Genomic DNA, 24,500 nt, shown 5'->3' with positions numbered 1-24,500 from the left:
TTTCGGAACAATGATCCATGGATCAACAGGAACCAACCTGCGGTGACCTAGTTCTGTCCTTGACCCTTCTCGTCCCTGGCCTCTTCGGGACATGCGAATTAAGAAGTATGCAATGCATACGTTAAAGTGTTGGTGGGCGCTGAAAAGCTACCCACCGACGAGAAATTAAGTAGTACGCCGTACGTAAAGTAACCAGTCGCACATGGTCGACTTTAATCCAAGTCAAGACAGTCTGGCCACTAACCAGTCCCACATGTCAAAATGGTCAAACGCGACTATAATCCAAGATCAGGCAGTCAGTCTGGCCACCCCTTGTAGCCGGGAGAAATTTCACTCCCATAGAGAAGTTAGGAAAATACCAATGATTCAAATTAGAACAAAACTCAAAACACCAAAAGTAATAGCTGCAACCAAAGTATAGCAAAATTATATGAACAACCATAAAACTAACTTTAGGAGTAAGATAATAAATTTAGCAAACATTAATTGAAAGCTACAGCTCGCTAGTACCATATAAATACGTAGGGCCAGATCGTGGTGGTGGGATGTCCCCCCCCCCCCCCGTTCCCCGCTAAAAAAAAAACACCCCAAAAATGCACAAATACATAAAGGTACAGTGACTTATCACTTTAAATTTGACCATCGTTTTATTCTTCTGCACCTTTATTGTGTATTATGCACACTTTTAGTGAATAGACACATAGACTTTTGCTTTGGTGCCTTTTTGAGGAGAGTCGGGGTTCTTTTGAAATTTTGGAAACAACACAGCCCCCCACCTCCCCAGTACTTGACCTGATCTGGCCCTGATAAACAATGGTTGGACAAAATTCATAATTGGATTGTGTTTATTCTTTTATAAGCCATATTATCTTAACTTCATAATGCAGACAAGCCTTGTATTTTTTTGTTGTTGTTTTTGTTTTTTGTTTTTATTGCATTAATTAATGCATTTATTTAATTTTCAACTTTTGTTAATAATTCAAGAAGTTGATGCTCAGAAGTGTATCAAAATGCCAATTATTTGGATATATACGGCTTATGTAGGAGTTACGTCCCTTTATTAGTGGTTCTTTTTACTGTAATTTGCGTACCGTATGCTAGGTGACGCTGTTGTACAAAATTCCGCCGTTTGACAACATCCAGAGCTATCATTCATAAACAAATGTGATTATGGCTGAACTGGGAACGCGTTGACATTGATAGTAAATCAGACATGTCGACGAGGCATCTGCAGCGAGTAATAGGACAGAGAGGAAAAACTACTCTTGAACTGGAGAGAGAAAACTTCGAAAAAAATCAAGTGGGTATCTTGCCCCCTTTAACTCATCTGCCCATCCCCCTTGAAAGGCATTGCATTGCTGTTTATCTAGGTGGTACATGCAACATATTAATCACCATTAATTGGCTTACTTAAATGTCTTTTTGCTTATCAAGTACGGTTTGTTTTGCGTCATTCATTTATCACGCGATTATGCTGTATATATTGAAAATACAGGTTTTAACGACCCATTCGCTGTATTACACACATTTGAACTTCAAATTGAAGAATAAAAAAGTGTTTTTCTCCGCATTTATGAAAACAGTCACAGGAAATCAAAAACTGAATTGCTAGACATATACGGTTCTCCACGGGATTTTGAAAGTTGTAATCTACGACAGCTTCCTCGAAAAAGTTGCAACCCCAGCACTAAAATTTAGTCTCCAAATTTATACTTTTTTCCTTTGCTATAATCTTGAACATTGTGAGTGTATCGTTGTGCCACCAATATATATATATATATATATATATATATATATATATATATATATATATATATATATATATATGTCATCAGATTGCTTAGGCTTATTTATTGTAAAATATTTAGTGTTTTATTAAATGAATGAAAAAATTAAAGCAGCTGGGGACTTATGATTTTGATTGTGGTATTACAGCATAAAAATTCTTAAGGCCTTTACCATGCCATTCTTTAATGTTGTGTGCAGCTAGATGGAGTCAGTTGAGAGATTTGACTTTCTTTTCTGTATAAATATATTTAATTAGCTTGATTCCATTTAAAATAAATTTTCCACAACAATGAAGAAGAAACACATGACCATATTCCATTCACTCTTTTCATTTCGTAATTCACTTTTTCATAACAAACTTGAACATATTTATCCATAACAGATTTAAGATTAAAATCCTTAAGTTCTGGACCTTCCGTCATCATTTTTTCATTGCTGTTTCTTGTTTTAAATATTCATGGCCGGCCGTTGCATTATTCCTTCCACAGTCAAAATACAATATGCTTAAAATTAATAATGTTCCACACTTGTTTTTTTTTTTTGCACATGGGATGAAACTATTCCATTAGTCTCTAAATATCTTTTGTGTTATCTTGTCTTGTTTAAAACAAGATGCATCAACTAATTTCTGTTGGCTAATCATGTGACAATTGTGCTCATCTACAACTTTACAACAAAGAAATTATTTAAAATTCCCTTCATGATAGTACACATATGATAATCACTTGAAACCGAGAGTATATATATATATATATATATATATATATATATATATATATATATATATATATATGCACTGCTGTAGGGTATTTCTGCACACCTAAGGTTTTCCTTTCCAATGTTGAAGCAGAACGCATACCAAATTAGAGCGATTGAAAAAAATAAAATACAGCAATGCTTACCATTTGAAAAGATGCAATTGTCACCAGAATATTCTGTTCAAAATAATATTAATTTTGGACACAAGGGATACTACCCCCCTGTTTTCCTGACTCGCGATATGTCGGCCTATTCTGAGCATAGCTTTGAAAAGGTGTAATGTTTATCCATCTTGCTATAGAAATGAAATATATTACTTTGGACTGTTTCTGTCAGGAGTTCAGTTGAGTAATTAGGTAAGGTTTATAGTTAGTTTTACAAAATTCAACGTAAAAATACCAATAATTGGCAAGAGATATTAAGCAAACCAAACCGATCTTGTAAAAATGTTAGTAAAGTTCAACATTTTATGAAAAATAAGCTATTACTTGGAAGAGAAATAACAATGAATAAAATATAAAGTGTTTACAATGTCTTGTTGATGGGGAAAAATTACTACAGTATTTAGAAACAGACTATATGCTGGGGAATTTGTTGAGAATTTATGTTCTAGCCGCAAGTAGACACGTTAGGTAGCAGACGATTTTGTACGTGTGCAACAACATTTTGCAAAATTGGAAATTTGGATTAATATACAGTTTTGTTTTAAGGTTCACATTTCCATCTTTTATATAGTGTATTTATTTGTATGATTCTAAAAGATGCATGGCAAATAAAATTTTCTGGGTTACAGGTTCAGGAAGGTCATGGAGTGGGTCTTCATGTTGCCATTTAGAAATCCCATTTTTATGTGCATTTCGAGTCTAAATGTGGGATATTTTTGTACACTTTATGAATATCACTTTTCTTAATTAATGTATGAGTCTTCTTTCTGGATACAAAATGGATTTTTGACCCAAAGTAGCACATGATCAGATGTTTACAGAAATGATGTATCACTGCGCAGAATTACCCGACGCGCTGAATAGGCCGACATGGCAGTATATATATATCGCCTGATCCCATTAAAATCACTTGAACTTTGGTTGCTCACACACTATGGGATTGATGCTTGCTTGGTAGAAATGGATCAAACAAAAATAATTTCACTGACAAAAATCTTGCATATAGAGGAATCATCTGTTTGAATTTTGATGCATTATGAAATGAAAAGTATGTGTACCTTTACTCATATTTTGAGTTGTAAGTTGAACAATTTATTTTTCATTTTGGCTCAAGAAAATCTGCACTTCTGATATAATCATTAGTGTGTGTGTGTATATATATATATATATATATATATATATATATATATATATATATATATATATATATATATATATATATATGACCAAATTTCAGTATAATATGGAGTCATTTGTATTTATGGTCAGCCAGGTCTTGAAATGTACATATCATTAGGCTGGTCTGGGAAACAAAGGCTCGTCTCACATACATATTGTCAGCTTGGCCTGGGAAACAAATGCTCCTCACATGCATATTTTCAGTTTGGTCTGGGAGTTAAAGGTTAATCTCATGTTCTCTGTACTCCCCCACACACCTTGAATTTAGTGATTTGGAATGAAGTGTGTACCTTTACCCCAGTAATGATTAGGGATTTGTTAAATTTAGGAGGACAATGGCAGCCTTGAATGGGGTGATTTCCCATGGGCTTGATTGGGGTGTAACACTGTACCCTATCCATTCACACTGGATGAAGAGGCAAGGTGTTAAACAAAATCTATGGGAGAGTACAGAAGTGGCTAGAGAATTAGCCTTACTTGCCAACAGTGAGCACTTTTCTAAGAATTTCTATTATGATTCATTCTTCAGAAATGGCAGGTGCGGAAATCTCATGACATGAAGTATCAATTTGATATATTGCTTTCACTCTATTTTAGGCTGAGTGATTGCATATGATTCATGCTTTTTCATAATATTTCGCAGAAAAATCAAATAAATGCAGGAATAAATAGCATTATATTTTCAAGCCATTCTTTTTCTTCTTTGTTTCATTCATCCTCTATCCAAAAAATTATTCCCTTTTTGAAAGGTTGGGGGTAAGTGGTCAATTTTACCCTTAAATGTTCAGTTCTGAAATAGACCATGTTTTACTGAGTTCATGGGTGCCAAAATTTAGACAGCCCAACACATTGTACAAGTCCCTATTTCATTTCCAAGATAGACAAACTGCCGTTTCCTGCTATTTCTCTCCTTTCTGAATCTGCATTAAACTATTGTACAGAAATGCATTGTCAGGAACTTGCTTTTACTATGTGCTGAGGAATGGAACTTAACAAACATCAACAGATAAAGCCGTTAAGTGTTTGTAAAAACGAGGCTTTATTTGTTGGGATTAAATGATGCGTGAAATGAACATTTACCAAAGTTTTGTTAAACAAATGATTGTTAATGACATGTCCAGGGTCAAATTGCACATAGTAAGCTGGGTTCATTTAGAGTAGTGAGAGACTTGGTTCTAAATATCTCCAACCATTTGATTATTTTTCCTCTCTCCCCCCCCCCATTTATTAACATTCTTAAGCAGGCTGTTGAATTTTTTCTGTACAGTTTTAGAGTTTTCTAAAAGAATTTTGAAATTCTAAGTGATGTGAGTCATTGCCTTAACTATTTTGGTACAGTGTATTCAAATAGAACACTGGTTTTATGAACAACATTGTATTAAAACAGTAGACTGGTTTTATGGACAACAGTGTATTCAAACAGTACATTGGTTTTATGGACAACAGCATATTCAAACAGTACACTGGTTTTATGAACAACAGTGTATTCAAACAGTAGACTGGTTTTATGGACAACAGACAGTGTTTTTGATGTTCAGAAATTTATTTAGAGACTCAGATTTTAGGATATAAATTAAAAGCAGTATTATCAAACAGTATGAGTTTCTTACGGCTGGATATATATATATATATATATATATATATATATATATATATATATATATATATATATATAAACTGGCATATGAAATGAAACGCTATTTTACTTTAGATAATTTGAACAGTAAATATAGCCCATTTATTTGTTTACAAATCAGGCATATCTTAGTTTATAGTCTGTCAGAAGTTAAACAAATCATATACAGTATTTGGTACAGAATCACATTTTCAATATCAAGCAGTGTTTATATTGCAACTTTTGCTTGATTGCCATTTGTGATAGCCTCATGTCATACAAACCACACTTGTTTTGTTTTTTTTGATTGGCAGATCAAAGAGAAGCATGCCTACTTTGTCACAGCAGTTAAGTATGTATAAACAACCAGTTGTGTATGTAATTTGCCCTCAATAAAGATGGAAATTGGTGTAATTATAAATTGACAGATAATTTCAATTTGTTTGGTATTTACTTTAAATTCATGCAGAAAAACTGATTTTTAAGAACATGAGATTTTCCATCCTCTGTTCTTTTTGATAAGCAATTTCAGTTTCTGTCCTTTGTTGTGTACTTGTTACATGTCAAGTTTAAATAACACTTTCTGATAATGGATCAAGGATGATATCATAACAGTAATTCATTGAGGAGAAAAAAGGTGCAAATTAAAACATAATGTTAAGTGCATATTGGATACCCATGATGTATCATAACATGTACTCAGTAGTCCCCAGTCCTTAAGTTAGTGTAAGTGGGTTTGACATCACATAAGAAACATGAATGGTAATGACTATCAGTAAAAATACCAGAAATTGGATAAAAATGACCCAGCTTATAATAATTGTATTAGATGAAATAATGAGACCATGGTTATAAAAAAAGGATAAAGAAAAATCCTCCCATTGCTGTAGCAAAAGACACACAAGTTTAAATTACCCAGATTAAGACTATTAACCCAGTAAAACTTTTGCACAGAGATAAAAAAAAGAATTAGATGAATTTTTCGGGTTGATAATTATTCATTTGATTTTTTGTAATCATAAGTGAAAAAAAGCAAAAATGGTGTTGTTACATCTCCAACCATTTACAATTTTCATATACTGAACTTAAGTCTTAATTTTGAATATTATGCTCAAGGTTGGTACTTTGGTGTCTCTGTTATCACAAAATCACAACATCAATTGGATATTTTAAATATTAAGAAATTTGTCGGACATGAGCAATATTTTAAACATGACATTTGTGGAAACTTTGACAGGTAACATGAATTTTATGACATCAAATTCTGTACCATATGCAGGCTCAAACTATGATTTTTTCCCCCGCTAACCCACAAGACAACCATTATAAAGATTTGGTGATCCTGTCAACATTTCACTGATCCTTCTAAAATCAGACAGAAACCAATTCAGTTTCTAATTTAACATTTGTATTCAATAATGTCAACTCAAAACAATAACAGCTATATTTCACCAACAAGACTCATGAATTAAGTCAGTGTATCCCCTAGGGGTGCAAGACTGAGAGTCAAAAATCTCCTTGGTGTGAGAACTGGGGGTCAGACTGAATAAAAAACAAACTTGGTATCAAAACTGGGGGTCAAATACAAAATTTGGGGGTCTCTGAAGCACAAATGAGGGTAAAGGGAAACACTGATTAAGTACCCCACACACTTTCATATTTTTCCGAATACACAGTGCAGAAAGTGCACAACATCACAGCCTCTCGTGGCTTATGCTTCAGCCATTTGTGTTTATTTTCCCATTATCATACTAATTTACTTAATGAGAGGATGAGTGATTTAACATTTGTCCATTGGCACCATGAGCATTTATTACACCTCATCAAGTGCAGGACCAGTGTGTACTTCAACAAACAAAACTTCATATCAAAACATAAACACATTAATGTAAAAACAAGTACATAAACTAATAATAATGTTATTTTCAGATTCCAGTTTAGATATTAGAGAAGAGAAGATGAAGAAATTTAAAAAGACAAAAAAAAATTCAATAAAAAAAATTATCAAGGCAAGTTGTATTAGACACAAGGACATTGGTCTCATTCAAGAGTGCTCTTAAAATGCCTATTTCAACCACAAAAACAGACTTGAAGACTTAATAACATTTATTTCCTTAATTATTGTCAGCATGTTTTGTTATGTAATTCGTGGAGTTTGTTTTTGTAATCTTTTGCCATTGTATATGTTTTTATGTGTTGTCTGATTTTGTAAAGCTCTTAGAGCTTCTGAAGATTAGGTACTGTACTAAGTCCACAGTATTATTATTATTATTATCATTATTATTGTTGAAGGCTTACTATTTAACTTGTTTTTTAGGCCTAACTGGGGGTGCTTGTATATTTAATATATTTCATACTGTTTACCTTATTAGGCCTAACTGGGGGTGCTTGTATATTTAATATATTTCATACTGTTTACCTTATTAGGCCTAACTGGGGGTGCTTGTATATTTAATATATTTCATACTGTTTACCTTATTAGGCCTAACTGGGGGTGCTTGTATATTTAATATATTTCATACTGTTTACCTTATTAGGGTTAACTGGGGGTGCTTGTATATTTAATATATTTCATACTGTTTACCTTGCTTATTAGACATAACTTGGAGCACTTGATAAGTGCGTGCTTCCAGCACATCATTCATCTTCGTGTACTGGTTTTTGTCCCCCTTCCCTTTATGATGTAATTCATTGTACCCTTAGTAAATAGCCCTGCCATCTGTTTTGTGAAACTCTCAGTATTTTTATTTACATTGTTCTCAACAAGTTGTAATAATAATAAAAACACTAATAATAATTACTTTATTTAAAGAGGTTGACAGAATTAGTTGGAAAGGCCTAATGCATATTACATAAGACTGCATTGGTGGTCTAAGTGGTAAGAGCATCCACCTCGGATGCAGGAGGTCATGAATTTGAACCCTGGCCGAGTCATACCAAAGGCTTATAAAAATGGTACCATGCAACTGCCTTGTTTGGCATTCAGCATTAAAGAGGTTAGTGTTAGGACTGGTTGGCCTGTTGTCAGGATAATGTGACTTAGTGGGACATGATGCTACATGTCTGCGGCATGATACCCCCATGCTAGACATAACTATAAACTGCCACACTGCCGACATTATTGTTGTTGTTGTTGTAGGGTTTAACACCATTTTTCAGCACAAGATAGGCTATACATGGCGGCCAGTACTAATTGGTGGAGGAAGAACCTTGGAAAACCCCGGAAGAACCACCGAGAAGCTACTCTGCAGACATTATAGTGATATGACTAAAATTGTTAAAGTTACATTAAAAATCCAAAAACACAAACACACATTGTACATATATAATGCCTCATTTAGCAAGAAAGGCAATTATACATGAACAGAAATAATTTTCATAGTCAAATTGTGAAGTTAATGTGAAAGTTAAAGCAAGATTCACTACAGCTTTAATGCACATCAAGATTTTTTCCACACTAATGGATGTCCTTTTTTGTCCCACAGATTCCCCATTTTTCTATCAGACTCCCAGTATCTGGAGACTGATAGCCCAGGACTCCCAGTATCAGGTCCCTGAAGAGATCTATATATATTATACTCATTGTTTGTTTTGTTTTATGAAGGATGATAAATCCATTCAGGAAACATGGCTTGTATGGTATGTGTGTTTATTAGGATGCATATGTCATTGGGGGATCATACCATACAGCTGTTGCTGCAAACCCTTATAGATTATTTCATTGATAGCTTTAATCTACATACAAGATAAAATTTGTTTGTTTCTAATAAAGTTTATCTGTAACTCTGTTTGGTATGTATCAAAGGAAACTGACAAGAAAAGATAAGTTCAGATGTCAGTAAGTTTGGAGCCCCTCATTTTCTAATCATGTAATGATCCTATTTGACCAGTTGAAATGAACTTCAGATTGTTTCTTTTCTTTCTTTACAATCTGTTTACATCCCTTTCAGTTTTTACTGTTACATATTTGTGTGGGTGTGTTCATGTTATGATGCATCCTTCTGTAGGATACAGAGATTTCCTTTCCATTGGGTGTGTGATTGTAACTTACATGTCCTGGTTACTGTTACAGGAATGTGGAATGACTGCTTCTAAAAGACAGTTAATTATTTTATAACCAAGCAAGTTTGTCTGCTATGTGTGAACGTATATACTCAAAATTAAGTTCCATTCTTTTTTGCGGGGATATTGCAGTCACCAATGTATCATTGATGTACTCAGTATTTACACATTATGTGATTACATTAATATAATTTATAATATTCCACATGTGTACAGCATCAGCAGTGTTCCAGCTAGAAACAATAGCTAAATAAAGTCTTCCCTGCCCCATCCCAGTCTTCACTGCCCTCTTCCCAACCTGTCTTGGCTTTGCCTCTGCCATACTTCTGATCTCAGAAATATCTTCCGAAAACTCTGTTAATTTTCTATTAATTACATATTAAATATTGACCCCAAAAATGTACTTTTTTTGTAAAATTCAAAACAAAAAAATTCTGAAATACACGGATGGTTTTTAAATATACAAGTGAATCTTGCCAGCATTGAACATTTTCATTAAAATTCATTTCAGTGTAAGAAATACATTTTCCAAAATAATATGTATAGATTTATTGGTGAGAGGGTCAGTGTATGTTTCGTTCTGTTTCATGTAAGAAACATGAAGATTCTGTTGCCTGTTCATCTTGCAAACATGATATCCTTAATTGTGTTTGCTGGTTTTAACAGCATTTTTAACATCGGGATATCATGTAGAGGGAGCTGTCCTGGGTGGACATCAAACCCTGTGATTATGAGTCTGATAATCTACCAACTGAACTAACTTGGCTTATGATATTTCGAATTTATCACTGACAGCAAGTCTGTCAGTGGCAAAAAGCTTCCTTTATTCCTTGAAGTTCCTCTTCTGGGTTTTTTCCCCCAAAAGCTATAACCTGGGCCCTTTTTATATGCAGTATACAGCATTACATTGATTGTTTATTTTTAGCACAGAAGACATCGCTTGTTATTGAAAAAAAAATCATTATATTTTTTATAAAAATATTTTTCTTTGCACTTGATGAGGATGTGCATATGATTTGGAAGATTCGCCTGACAAACCAGTGTTATGTCTGGAAATGAAGTTTAAAATCTCTTCTGGCTATTGTTAGTGCCTGTGTCAGACTTGATGGCTTATCAGTACATTATTGAGAAGGGTTTTTAAAACGGTTTGTGAACCAGCCTGCACAACAGTGAATACACATGCACAGAATGATTCATTCCAAATTTTAGAGCAGTGGTTTTAGTTTACAGTTATTTGGCCTTACAATATATGTATTGATTTTAGACAGGTGCACCAGTCAGGTCAAACATTTCCATGTAAATACTAATTATTGTTAAGTAACAGGCACAAAGCAAGCTCTTAATGTATGAGAAGATATGCATATTTTTAAAAAAGAAATTGAATTTTAAAATCAAGCTTTTAAAATCATTTACTGCAAATAAAGTCCAACAGACTTGTGGAGAGTTTGATAAATTATTTAAATTAGTTGCAATGAATAGAGGTGTGTTTAATTTGGCTGTGACTCAGAAAATAACTTGTGCCAAAAATGTTTTTCCTATTACACTGGTTTTAAAATTAGGGTAGGTATACATTATATATAGGTGATATTATATTATAATGATTAGTATATATACTGTACATAGAGCTTTAAGTACTGCACAATGCACAAATACATTTTTTGGAATTTTTTTATAATTTCTTTTTTTTAAAACATCATATATATATTATACTATATTATTAGCAGTAAATGATTTTTGAGGCTTGATTTTACAATTCAATTTCTTTTTTAAGAAAATATGCATATATTCTCATACGTTAAGAGCTTATGTATATATATATATATATATATATATATATATATATATATATATATATATATATATATATATATATATATATATATAATGTACTAAGCCCTTGAAATACTGGGAAGAACCAGCTCAATTAGTTGCATAAATAAATCTACTAGCAATTGGAATTCAAGGAAACATATGCTGTATCTTCAGCCATTAATCAATTTCCTGGGTTGTCACGACAACAAGAAGTTTATATACTATACATAAAGAAAGCAACATTCTCCTTATTTACTCTTAAAGTATCAAGTCCTAAGATGAGCTTGAATAAACTGCATAACAGTATATACTTACATATAGATCAGATCCATCTGCATTGAACCAGATCCCATTGCATAATGCACTGGCAGATCTGGGTCTGTTCATTTTGTTAAGAATGATCAGTAAAACAAACAACATAGACCCTGATCAGCCATTACATAATGTGCCAGCAGATCAGGGTACTGGTGTATGTTTACAGTAGAATCTGACCTATATGTAACTGTGTATGGTGTGCTCAGCTCTGTTAATCACATGATGGTGTCAGAATATGAATTTTTTAAAACTAAGTATATACTGCAGAACAAGGTGAATAGAAGCTTGGAAATTATTAAAATTGGAGTATTAGAGATCATGATTTTCTTTTTACTTAATAATACCTTTCAAGACAAAAGCACAGTTCATGCAGGTGCAAGGATGATGGTGCCTATTATCTATAATAATAAATACTGGCTCCGCTCTTTATCGTTAATGTTCATTGATCTTGTATGGAATAATATCATCGTAATTTCCAGTTGATGTCATTTCCTATGCCAATATAGTGTATAAATATTAGTGGTCAAAACATTGTACAAGACTAGAGAGGTTTAAAATTCTTAAAGTCTTAAGCATCATACACTTGTATATGATTTCAGAGTGAGATACCTGTTACTGCAATATTTTTATTTATTATGAAAAATATCAGTTTGATCACACAGTACCATATTGGCTTTTGTACGTGATGAATCCATACAAATCTAAATATTTTTCTGTCTTGGTTTTTGTGCAGAATACTGTTGCTATTATTATTAGTCCTGTGCTATAGTGGAGGGGGGGGAGATATTGTGATGCCTGTCTTTTAAAACTGTAATCACAGCCTCTCTACACTGCTGGGTGGAATGTTGCCATTTGGGTAATCACCTGCAAAAAAGGTCATCCATGGCTCATACCCATAGGATCCTGAAACAGGGTAATTGTTAACATGTACATTAATTTTAATCACAGTTATTTTGAATTTTCTGACCAGCTAGCATGTATGAAATATTACAGTCAAAACAGTATATGTAGCATGTAATTTCCTTATTCTTTTGCAGGCTGTAGCTATCAACAAAGCGATCAACAATCAAGAAACACCAGTGAAAGAAAAACATTTAAGAAGTATCCTTTGTGTCGTATTAGTACTGTAAACAGGTCTTTATTGTCATGCATATTTTCCTGTTTGTCATTTTTTGGTTGTCAGATGAAGTGGATGTTTCAGTTTTCTGTAATATTGATATCCTGCAAGTTTATTTAAAGTATTGCCTGACTTGGAGACTGCTGTTTTGGAAAACCATCTTTAATAAAAGACCATATTTTCATGCAGGGATCAACTGTGGCTTAAATGTTTAACAGAAAGTGTGGCCTGCTAAAATGTATCTCTTTGTGATATACCAAGTACAATACAGAATAGACCACTTGCATGTTTAACAGAAAGTGTGGCCTGCTAAAATATATCTCTTTGTGATATACCAAGTACAATACAGAAGTAGCAGTCTTGACAAGTTTGATTTACTATAATATGATGTATATGGTGAAACATGCCTTAACAGATACCTCCATATAAAAGACATAAAGGAAAAGGAAAACATCCCAAAAAAATCTGCCATTATAGTCACTTTAAGCTCATTTTGTAAAGGGTGCTTGGGTTCTCTGTGTGTCCTGTATGAGTAGGTTTCCCTGTATAAGAGGAAAAAATTAGATGGGATTTTTTATGCATTAATGAAATGTGCATGCCATTTTCTTTTACCTCTGCAATATATACATTTATTCCCTGTATTTTAACACATGCACATGAACACAGATACACTTATAGCACTGGCAGATTACTGTTATACTAAGGTTATGTGCAGGCCCAGTGGTTAGTGTGTTACACTTGTGACTGAAAGAGTCTGGGTTTTGAATTTTAACCATTGGGTAAGCCCAGGTCAAATACCATAGTTCATCCTTGGGGTGAAGCACGTTACTTCAATTACCTCAACACTAAATAAACATTTGTGTTGCTGTGCAGTAGATCACCAAGCCAATTCTATTGTACTTACCTGATTGCTTTAGTGGTAATCACAACACTATCAAAAGCCCATCCCCAACTCTTTAAAAAAACGTCAAATTTTTATCAAAGAAAGCCTTGTCCATCAATAAGCCTACCACACAGTTTCATTCCTGTAATGATTTTTGTGTAGTTCTTTGTTTTTGTTTTGAGAACTTGCCTTAATTTGGCTCCATGTAGCCATCATTGTGTTATGTGCCCTTGAATGCTAATGCATCACATGATCACAATAGGCTCTTAATAGGAGAAAAATAGTAAGTACACTTGGCACACTGTAGAGATCCTTAATTCTGGGAGGAGCATGGTCTTTATGAAGGGTAACAAGTCTTTATTCAGTGTTGGCCTTACAGTTTATGTGATATTCATAGTGAAATGATGAACAAGAATTTTAGAGGTTGGAGGTTTGGTTGGTCATTGGTTAGCGTGCTGGACTCGTGACTTAAGAGTGTGGGTTCAGATTTTGCTTTTTGACCAGCCTAAGTTGGTTACTGTTGTGTGTTCTTGGACAAGGCAATTTACTTAAGCTGCCTAAGCACTAAAAAAAAATCGACCCATGTTTCTGTGCTGTCAAATACCAGACACCAAACCAATTAATAAGACTTTGCATGAAATACAGTATATCATGTCTGTTTTGGTCATAATATAAAACATGCTGTCCTCTTCTTTTTACTGCATGTGGTTGTTAAAAAATTGTTTGCAGTTTATTTGTAGACATTAGCAGAGGCAATTTGTATTTGTGGGAATAACTAAAGAAATAAAAAAATTGTGTTGTAATTACTGTTAATTGGCAAATTGATGATGCAGGAAATGTTGTGCTGGTGATGACAGCTACTGATTATTAGTGCTGTTACCATCCCCTGTGGGCAGAATGCTTATGGACATGAGACAGGCAAATGGACTGTGAATGGTCCATGATGATGGATAATGTGTTAGTCATGCCTCAGTTGAAAATAGACCAGGAACCAGTCTACTTCCTGTGATTTGTCATAGTCACTCAAATATGTGTGCATGCAGGAGACATTTGTGTATGTCAGTTACTACAGTATTTATCATACCAACATGTTGTCCTTTTTATTTTGCTGCAGGGATGATTGCCTTTTGAGAAAAGAATGTTGACTAACTATGCTGTGGTTGAAACATATTGTATTGCATACTTCATCCTTTGTAAAACAAACAAAGGTTACCTTTCAACACTCTTCCTTACCCTTCTTTTGGACAACATTCATAGATGAATAAGTGACGTGAAAAGTACATTTATTATCATCCAGTTACTATATCTCATTCAGTGCAGAATTTCTGAGGTTGAAACTGTTTTCATAAGTTTCTTTAATTACATATTTTAATACAAAAGGTGTGGATAATCATATGTACCATTTCCCATGCACACAACAAAAAATTTCATTATCAAGCTTTTATTATTCAGTTTACATTTGCATTAGAGACAGTTTTTCATACTATTATAATATCAGCATGGAAAATGTATAAATTGCATTTCTTTAATAACTTTCATATAAACTGAATCTTCATTTAAGCACTCTTTTCCAGTGGAATCTTGTATGTGGGGGCATATGGGAAGGAAATGTACTACATGTAGTAAAATAATGCACTCATTCTTGCTCTCTTTTAGGAACATACCTGCAGGCATATAGGTATGTTATCTTGTACCATAAACACCCTGGGTTTGTAAGATGTTGACCTTGGCAGTAAATATTTATTGCTCCATTTGTTTGCAGGGGGAGCATTTTTTCACACAGTATGTCTGTTGATTTGTGTATCTATCTATATATAATCTTTGATTAATTACATTTTTGCTGGCATTTGAATACATCTGTTTTAATGAGTATACTACCACAGCAAAAAGGGCCAGAATAGCCCTTACTAGGACATTACTATACAATAGCCCTTTTCTAGGACATTGCTTTACAATAGCCCTTACTAGGACGTTAATAGCTTTTTCTAGGACATTACTGTACAATAGCCCAGCCCTTACTTGGACATTACTGTACAACAGCCCTTTTTAAGATATTACTGTACAATGGCCCTTACTTGAACATTACTGTACAACATCCCTTACTAAGACATTACTGTACAATGGTCCTTACCAGGATATTACTGTACAACAGCCATTACTAAAACATTACTGTACAACAGCCCTTTTTAAGACATTACTGTACAACAACTCTTACTTGGACATTGCCATACAACATCCCTTACTAAGATGTTACTGTACAATGGCCCTTACCAGGATATTACTGTACAACAGCCATTACTAAAACATTATTGTACAACAGCCCTTTTTAAGACATTACTGTACAACAGCCCTTACTTGGACATTACTGTACAACATCCCTTACTAAGACATTACTGTACAATGGCCCTTACCAGGATATTAATGTACAACAGCCATTATTAAAACATTATTGTACAACAGTCTTTCCTAAGATATTACATGTACATTTACTACACAACAGCCCTTACTAGGACATTACTGTACAAGAGGCCTTACTAGGACATTACAGGCTTGAGTGTATCCTAGTTTATTCCTTTGTCTTTTAGCAACTCCTATCAATGACAATAAATGGACTATGAAAGAAAGTAATTCAGTCATTAAAAAGACTTTTGTGTGTGTGTGTGTGTGTGTCTGCAAGAAGGAGAAAGATATATTGCAACTTTACACTTAAAAGTTTGTTATTGGGGTGCTTATGGATATGCTAGATTGACAGGCAGTTTTCATTTATTCTTTTGAAACAGGGTTATAGGTTTATTCATCAATAGGTGTTCAATGCCACATATTTAAAATAGGGTTATGGGTTGATCCATCGATAGGTGTTTCATGTAACATATTTGAAACAGGGTTATAGGTTTATTCATCAATAAGTGTTCAGTGCCACATATTTGAAACAGGTATATGTGTTGATCCATTGGTCACGTATCTGAAACAGGGTTAAGGGTTTATTCATTGATAGGTGTTCAGTACCACATATTTGAAACAGGGTTATGGGTTGATCTATCGATAGGTGTTTCATGTCACATATTTGAAACAGGGTTATGGGTTGATACATTGATATGTGTTTAATGTTGCATATTTGAAACGGGGTTATGGGTCAATTCATTGATAGGTGTTTAAAGTTATCTACAGTAACATCTTTGTCCTGAGACACTATGATGGCCAGGGTAGCTGGTGTGCTTTGGGCAGAATTCAAAACCTGCTTCCTTTAAGTAATGAGTTAGGCTTGTTAACCACTGTGCCACCATGTTTCCACATGGATTAGGATGTGGATATGCTGGACTTGGGTGATATGTTGTGAGTAGTGTTTGCTTCGCTGCAGATGTTTAGTCAGTTCTTATGTGATCCATCATGGTCTTCCATTTTTGGACACCTTCTACCTTATGGTCATGCTAGGGTATAACAGTATGCAGTTGTGTGTATATCTTTAATTCTTTCTCAAAACACCATTATTTTTTAAATGTTTTATCAATCCCAATATACAGCAGTCAGGTATATAATGTAATTCTCAATACATTGTGACTTGGTACATATTTCAGTTGGCACTGTTACCGCATTTGGTAAATAACACTGGCAGTTATTGATCCCATTTACTGCATCATAACAAATGATATCTGTTCTTGTAATTGTCAGCTTAATTTATGTACATTTACTTCCAAAATCTTGATAGAAAAAAAAGTTCTTTTCACAAAATTTATAGAAAAGTCTGCTAATTTTTTTTTATATTTATGGTGCACAGGAAAATAGAAGGGGTGAACAAATTAAGAACAATGCTGTAATTACCCTGATGATTTAAAAAATATTGCAATTGTATTGTAACATGATAGATATTGTGTCAAATGGTAAATATAAAACTCTCTCACTGTAATACTTATAGAGAGCCATTGAAGTGGATCACCTTATATGTGAGATTACCTTGTATTTAGGTATCTTATACATAATGTTATTAAACAGTGAAATACCATGCCCACCTTATTAAAGGGATTATTATACTGAGGTGCCTTATTATGAGAGAGTCCTGTAGATGTATTTGGTGATGTTAAAGCAGTTGAATCCTTAACAAGTCACAGATACAATTTTGGGAACTTTCACAGATCATGGAGGAAACTTGTTTTGGACCATCACTATAAGACTTCCTCTTCAAGCTAGCCCTATCGTGGCCTGGAAATTCTGTCAAGTGCTGCACAAACTCCTGAGAGAGGGACACAGAAATGTCAGTTATAGATGATGTCACATTTTATTGCTTACTGTTTATGTGATTAAGCTGCATAGTGTCCGTCTGTCTGTGCCTCCATACTTTTCATGTTTACGTTTAGGTCAGTTTTTTAGAAAGTGTGATGAGGCATGGCATTATGTATAGATTCAAATGTTCAGAGAACTTTCATACATTCAGATTTTGTTGGACATAAATGTGTTTAGTAGAAAGTTCAGACATGTGTGTTGCTTAAAAAAGAGATTGGGCAAAATCCGTTTGATTGTTTTTAGTTGCACAACAAAATTTGAATGGCTATCATCATCCATTTCTCTCATACTGTGAATTATTATATACTTCGTTATTGTTAGTGGGGTGCCTATTTTTTATTCATCACTTAGTCCTAAATGAAAATAATACTGCCAAAACATCCATTATGGCCCTGCAGTGGCTGTCTTGAAAATCTGTTTATTACTACTCCCCAGAAGACTTCTTATGATGTCTAGTTGGTCCTAAATGAAAATTGTGCCACGCTGATGCCCAATATGGACAGCACAGTGGCTGTCTTGAAAATCTTATTGCTGCTTCTTTTTTATGATCATATCAGCATGGTGTTTTCACTGAAAGACTTGTGATGTCAGGTTGGTTTTATTTGAAAATAATCTGACTTTCAATATGGCTATCACAGCTGCCATTATAAAAATCTTGTTGCTATTTTTCATAGATGGCTGGTCATATCAGCTTTGTACTTTCACTAGAAGACTTCCAGTGATGTCTGGTTGTTCCTAAAGGAAATGGCCCCAATCTGATATCCACTCTGGCAGCTGTCTTTAAAATCTTGTTATCATTACTCCTTAAGAATGGAAAGTCATATCAGCATGAGGTTTTCACCGGCAGACTTAAGAAGATGTTGCTTCTTGATTAAAACAGAATGATCTGATGTCTGGTATGGCCATCTGACAATCTTCTCTTAAATGGAAAGTCATTTTGACATGGAGTTTTCATCAGAAGGATTCCTTTGTTGTCTGTCTTTTAATATAGCTACTTTATCCTAAATGGAAATGGTGCCAATGTGACATCCAGTATGACAAGCATGTCAGCTTATTTGAAAATCTTGTTATCACTGAAGGGACTCTACTTTTTATTAGCTCTACTGGTATTAGACCAGAAGAGCTTTTGGGATGGTCTGTTCATTGTCCATTTGTTGGCATACATTTGTTATTGCTATTCCTGCTAAACTACTTGGAGGATTGCCATGAAACGTTAAACATACATTTATCCCATGGTCTATTTGGTCCTAAATGAAAAGGGTGCTGCTTTGACTCCAATATGGACACCATGGCAAACTCCTTGAAAATCTTATCGCTCCATCTTCAAAATGGCTGGTCATATCAGCTTGGTGTTTGTGCACATCTTGTGATGCCTGGTTGGTCTAAAACAGTTCTCAGAAAAATCTGATAGACCGATGCCCATGACCCCTCTAAGTTTAGATTGGGCCCATTCTGTAAGTGAGTTGCCCATCGGGCTTGTCAAAAAAATTGAATTTGATCATGCTGATGAAATGTGTAAATGTGTTTTCAAGATGTTGACGTACCTGACATAACATGGTCTAGTCTAAATCAGATCACCACTGTCCTACGTGAAATTGAGAAATGATTTTAATGAGCTTGAAGCATGGCATGTCATGCTAAAATTATGATGTTTTACTCCCAACCCCCCCAAAATGGTTGTGTTTGAAATTTTTTTATAGTCTCAGAAGAATATCGGATTGTTTCAACACTCGACAGTTAAAAGAAAGAAATTGTCTTATCTTCAATTCCTGGAGATTCTTTTCATCCAATAGAGCATCAGTTGTTTTGATTTGTTTGACTTATTAGTAACACCAAAATTGCCTCCCACAGAAATAAATGCATTGATAAGGATGCATGTAATAACATTATAGTATCATAACATCATTATACATTCTGTTATCATGTATCAAACCTGACATATTCATGCACATGTTATGCTTGAAGTTAAGAAATGAATGAAAAGAATATATTTATGTCAATATTTGCTATTGTTTCCCTACAGTAATGTTGATCAATTATTAGGATATATATGGCCTTTTATTTATATTATCAGATATTTTGGTGTAGCTGAAATGCAAGATTGTTGGACATATGCCAAAACAACTCATTCATCAAAGATAACAATACAGATACAGTAACCTATAATTACTTTACCTACCTCAATAGAATATGCATACAGCTGTGAAAATCATAGACCCAGATCTGCCTTTGCATAATTCACTGACAAATGAAGGTTAAAGTTATTCTCTAAAACTTCCCAGTAGAAGTAACAGCTTTGACTTAGCTCTGCTCATATATGTGTATCAACAGATCTGGATCTGTGATGTTTGCCATTGATATATGTTATAATGGAAGATGGTTGTACTTTTAACACATTATTGGCTATACTATGGTGAGGAAATGGTAGTGCCTTTCCCAAGGACCCACAGAAGCAGCTGAATCAGGCTGCTCATGGCAGGTTAGAGCTCATGGATTGTAAGTTTGATGCTTGACTAACTGGGTTACAGTAGCTCTTATAATGAATGAATGTGATAATTTTGATAGTGGAATTCTTGATAATTTTTCACATTCAGATTATCACGTATGGAGAACAATGTTTTCGTCTTTATATATGTTACCTAATCATAATACCTTAGGAGAACTACTACTACCTCACAAATCCAGTCCTCCCAGATAACACTTTTAGCTAAGAGAAACTAAAAGCTATCTGCCCATCTAGGTGATTGTCAGTTTGAGTGATCTCCCCTTGGTATAGGGATTTGTGCCAAAGCCTGTGAATATCTCAGTTACTTCTGGAGCATAAGGCATTCTCTCTTTGTGGATGTAATGGCGGGAAGGCTTTGAGGGTATATGTGTATTATGATTTGGTAAGTATTTGGAATATGGGTACCTGTCAGTGTCTGAAATATTTGAAGGCTTTTTCTAAATTAACTTCCATTTAATTTTCCATTGGTATTTCATATAAAGAAATGAACATTTAGGTTACTGAGGTATGGGAACATGAATTTTTTTTGGTACATTTAGACCATTTTATTTATATTTTCTTTCAGGTCTTGAAAGATTCATTAAGGTATAGGAGTAACATCATAGAGATTGGAAAACTATGGGTATGTATTGATGATTTTTGCACTAAAAGTTTTACATTTACTTAGAAAATATAATTGGTATTATGATGGGATTGCAAAGAAATATGTTCACACCATCCATGCAGTCTTTTGTCACTTCTGGAGTTTGGTTTATCCTGTTGTAGATGTGGAATTGCAAGTAAAGCTTTATTTTTTGTACAAAATACTATGGTAATAAAATGGTACTTTTTGATTGTCATTATTTCAGCACAGAAGTATTTACAGCAAGTGGAGTTTTAGGTAAAATATTAAAGATTACTTGAATTGCCAAAGAAACTTTGCCTTAGAAGTCTTAGTTATTTTTGCTTGTAACTTTATAACAATTATACATATTTTCAGTTTGTATAAGGATACAATTATATGTTATACATAGATGACTTTAAAAAAATATTTCCTTGATGAAGACAAAATAATATCTTTAGAATTGTTTTTCCATACAGTGTTTGTCAGAATGGTTGCCTTTTCTGGCATCCATTTGTTTCATATCCAGAGCTCTATATAAGAATTTAATAGGTTACTTCCAGAGTTTGAACTTGTTGTATCGTTTGAAATGTTTGATAATATATTATTTTGAACACCACAAAAAAGAAACTTACTATTCCAATCGGAGTCTTATTTCTAGATGTTGATGATGCCTTTCTGACTGCATCAGCTGCCTTAGTGATGAAGGTGACGGTGATGCCTTTTTGACTGCATTAGATGCCTGTATGATTAACAGTGTTGATGATGCCTTTCTGACTGCATCATATGTCTGTATGATCAAAGTGTTGATGATGCCTTTTTGGCTGCATCAGATGCCTTTATGATTAAAGTGTTGATGATGTATTTCTGATTACATCAGATCCTTTAGTGATCAGATTGATGATGCTTTTTGGACTGCATCAGATGCCTGTAGGATCAAAGTGCTCATCTGACTACATCAGATGTCTTTACGACCAAAGAGTTGATGATGCCTTTCTGACTGCATCATATGCCTGTATGATCAAGTTGTTGATGATGCCTTTCTGACTGCATCATATGTCATGGTGATCAAAGTGATACTGATGCCCTTTTGACTGCATCATATGCCTTATTGATCAAAATTAATTCAGTGTTGTATAGGCTATAAGACTTTATATGAGTGAGTGTTCTAACAGTGACCCAGTACTTTTATTTCAATCATAAACATCTGGAAGTGGTACCAAGGCATAGTTTTCATTAATCATATACACCATCATAAAATACAGACTTGCTTATTTAAGGAGCAGTTTATGATGAAAACTGTACATTAAATGCAAAATATTCAATTGTTTTATGTAATTTGAATGGATTAGTAGAATTATGCCTTTTTGGTTAATATGTTTGCAGAAAAATACTCAAATATGATGCTTGTTTAGAGCTTTATTTTACTTGACATGGGTCTTGGCTGTCTGTCATGACTCAATCAGGATTTTTAAGACAGTCTGCTTTACTTGACATGGGAATCTGCTATCATATCATTCCATCAGGAGTTTGTAAGACAGTCTGCTTAACTGTACATGGGAATCTACTATCATATCATTCCATCAGGATTTTTAAGACAGTCTGTTTCACTTGACATGGGAATCTACTATTATATCATTCCATCAGGAATTTTAAGACAGTCTGTTTTACTTGACATGGGACTCTACTATCATATATATATGGCTCCATCAGGATTCGTAAAACAGTCTGGTTTATGAGACATAAGACCTTCATGAAGAGGATACCTGAAAACTTGTACTGTAAACTTGCCGTATGATGGCACAGTATTTCCATGCATGGAAGAGTCTATTTGATATACATAGGGGTGTTCTCCAGCATGACATAAAATATTGGCTTGTGCTCGTATATTTACATCTATCCTATTTGTACTTATATGCTTAGTCCATGCTCCACCATCAAATCATTCATGCATTGTAGGAAATCACAAGCATTTGCATTTTAAAGAGAAATCATTAATCATCAGAGAATGCTAGCTATCTTTGAGCATTTTATCCAGTTATCATTGTTTTATGTAACCTTTTTAATTCAGTCTTATTATTGCATATATTTTTTAACAGGGTCATTTAAAAGAGGGCTATGGCAGACTGATAGCTGCATATTGTACACTGGTTGTTCAGAAAATGGATTTTCAGAAGAAGGTATATCCTCCAAGGTTACAGTTGTTTTAGCCTTCAGGTGGCCTGATATTAAAAGCTGAAGTCATACTATGAAATGGCTGTGTGGTGTGCAACCTGGGTGATATGCTAGACTCTTAAATTAACCCTTGTGTGCATATAGCAACTATGCTTGAGGGGAGTAACAATATATATTGTAGACATGACAGTTATTCCAGAGTTGATAACATTTTTAATAGTTTTAGTAACATTTAAGCATTCTAAATTGATGAAATTCAGGAAAATAAATATTGTATGGGATTAAATGCTGAATGTAAATTTATTTGTGGTTACAGGTATGGAGAACAGTACTTGTACTTATTTTATAAAAAATCAACCAAACAATTTAGCTTACAAGCAGCTAGTCAATTCAACTGTAAATAGGTGAACATGGCTGCATGGATGAAAGGAAAACAACAGTGATAATAATTTGAAACCTATTTTCAACTTATTTTCTGGAGCCAGTATCATTTGAATAGTGTTTTTAGCTCAACCAATGAGGTTTATACCATGGGTATCAATCAATATTTGCTTGTTACTCTCGTTAATAACTTGGATGAGTTTGAATGTGAGTGAGATGTGTGCATATTATTGAAGTGATCTTGCATCTGATTGGCTGAGCTTGTTACCCTTGGGAGCCATATTTATCTTATTTTCATTAAACTTGGAATATATGCATATATTATTGATGTTTTGGACAAGTCCAGTAATGAGTGAAGTCTGGGCACATTAATGAAGTCCTCTTGCATCAAGTTGAGATTGAGATTGTTACCTCTTTCCATATTTCAGAGTTTATATGTATATCATCAAGATCTCGGACATGTATGGGAATAAATAATTTTATTGCCATGCTCTTGCATCTGATTGCTGAGATTGTTATAATTCTGGAAGCCAATTTCTGATCCTGTTTTGATTAAACTTGGACTATTGACTTAAATCATCAAGCCGTCCAAAGAGTTTTATTATTAGCTAGATCAGAGCATGTTAATAAAATTCAGTACAGTTCAAAATGATTCTCAAATCAAATGCAATTTAAATAGAAGTATTTGATATATTCAGTGTCATTACTCACAAATTATGTGGAAATTCCTTTTTTTTTTTATTGCTAACTTTCAGTAAATGTACCCCAAAATATGCTTTTCTTATGAAACACTTTTAGATTTAATTACTTGGTAAAGAAACCATGACCTAAAAGACATGTAATTTATAATGCAATTAATGTGAGT

The 24,500-nt window shown here is 33.9% G+C and overlaps 1 protein-coding gene across 1 annotated transcript in view; it reads left to right on the top strand.

Moving 5' to 3' along the window:
• The first annotated feature begins 808 nt into the window (after positions 1–808).
• The window catches only part of LOC149777425 (huntingtin-interacting protein 1-like), a 134,581-nt gene continuing 110,889 nt past the window's right edge, over positions 809–24,500 (top strand). Inside the window, 5 exon segments of the mRNA XM_089942046.1 lie at positions 809–1,300; positions 12,732–12,795; positions 17,801–17,943; positions 21,044–21,100; positions 23,179–23,259. Coding sequence (XP_089798172.1) covers positions 1,214–1,300; positions 12,732–12,795; positions 17,801–17,943; positions 21,044–21,100; positions 23,179–23,259 — 432 coding nt within the window. The 5' untranslated portion in view covers positions 809–1,213.

The sequence above is a fragment of the Sinohyriopsis cumingii genome, chromosome 18 (assembly GCF_028554795.1).
Source record: "Sinohyriopsis cumingii isolate HCF-2022 chromosome 18, ASM2855479v2, whole genome shotgun sequence".
Classification (NCBI taxonomy): domain Eukaryota; kingdom Metazoa; phylum Mollusca; class Bivalvia; order Unionida; family Unionidae; genus Sinohyriopsis; species Sinohyriopsis cumingii.
This window is presented reverse-complemented; position numbering and strand designations above follow the sequence as displayed.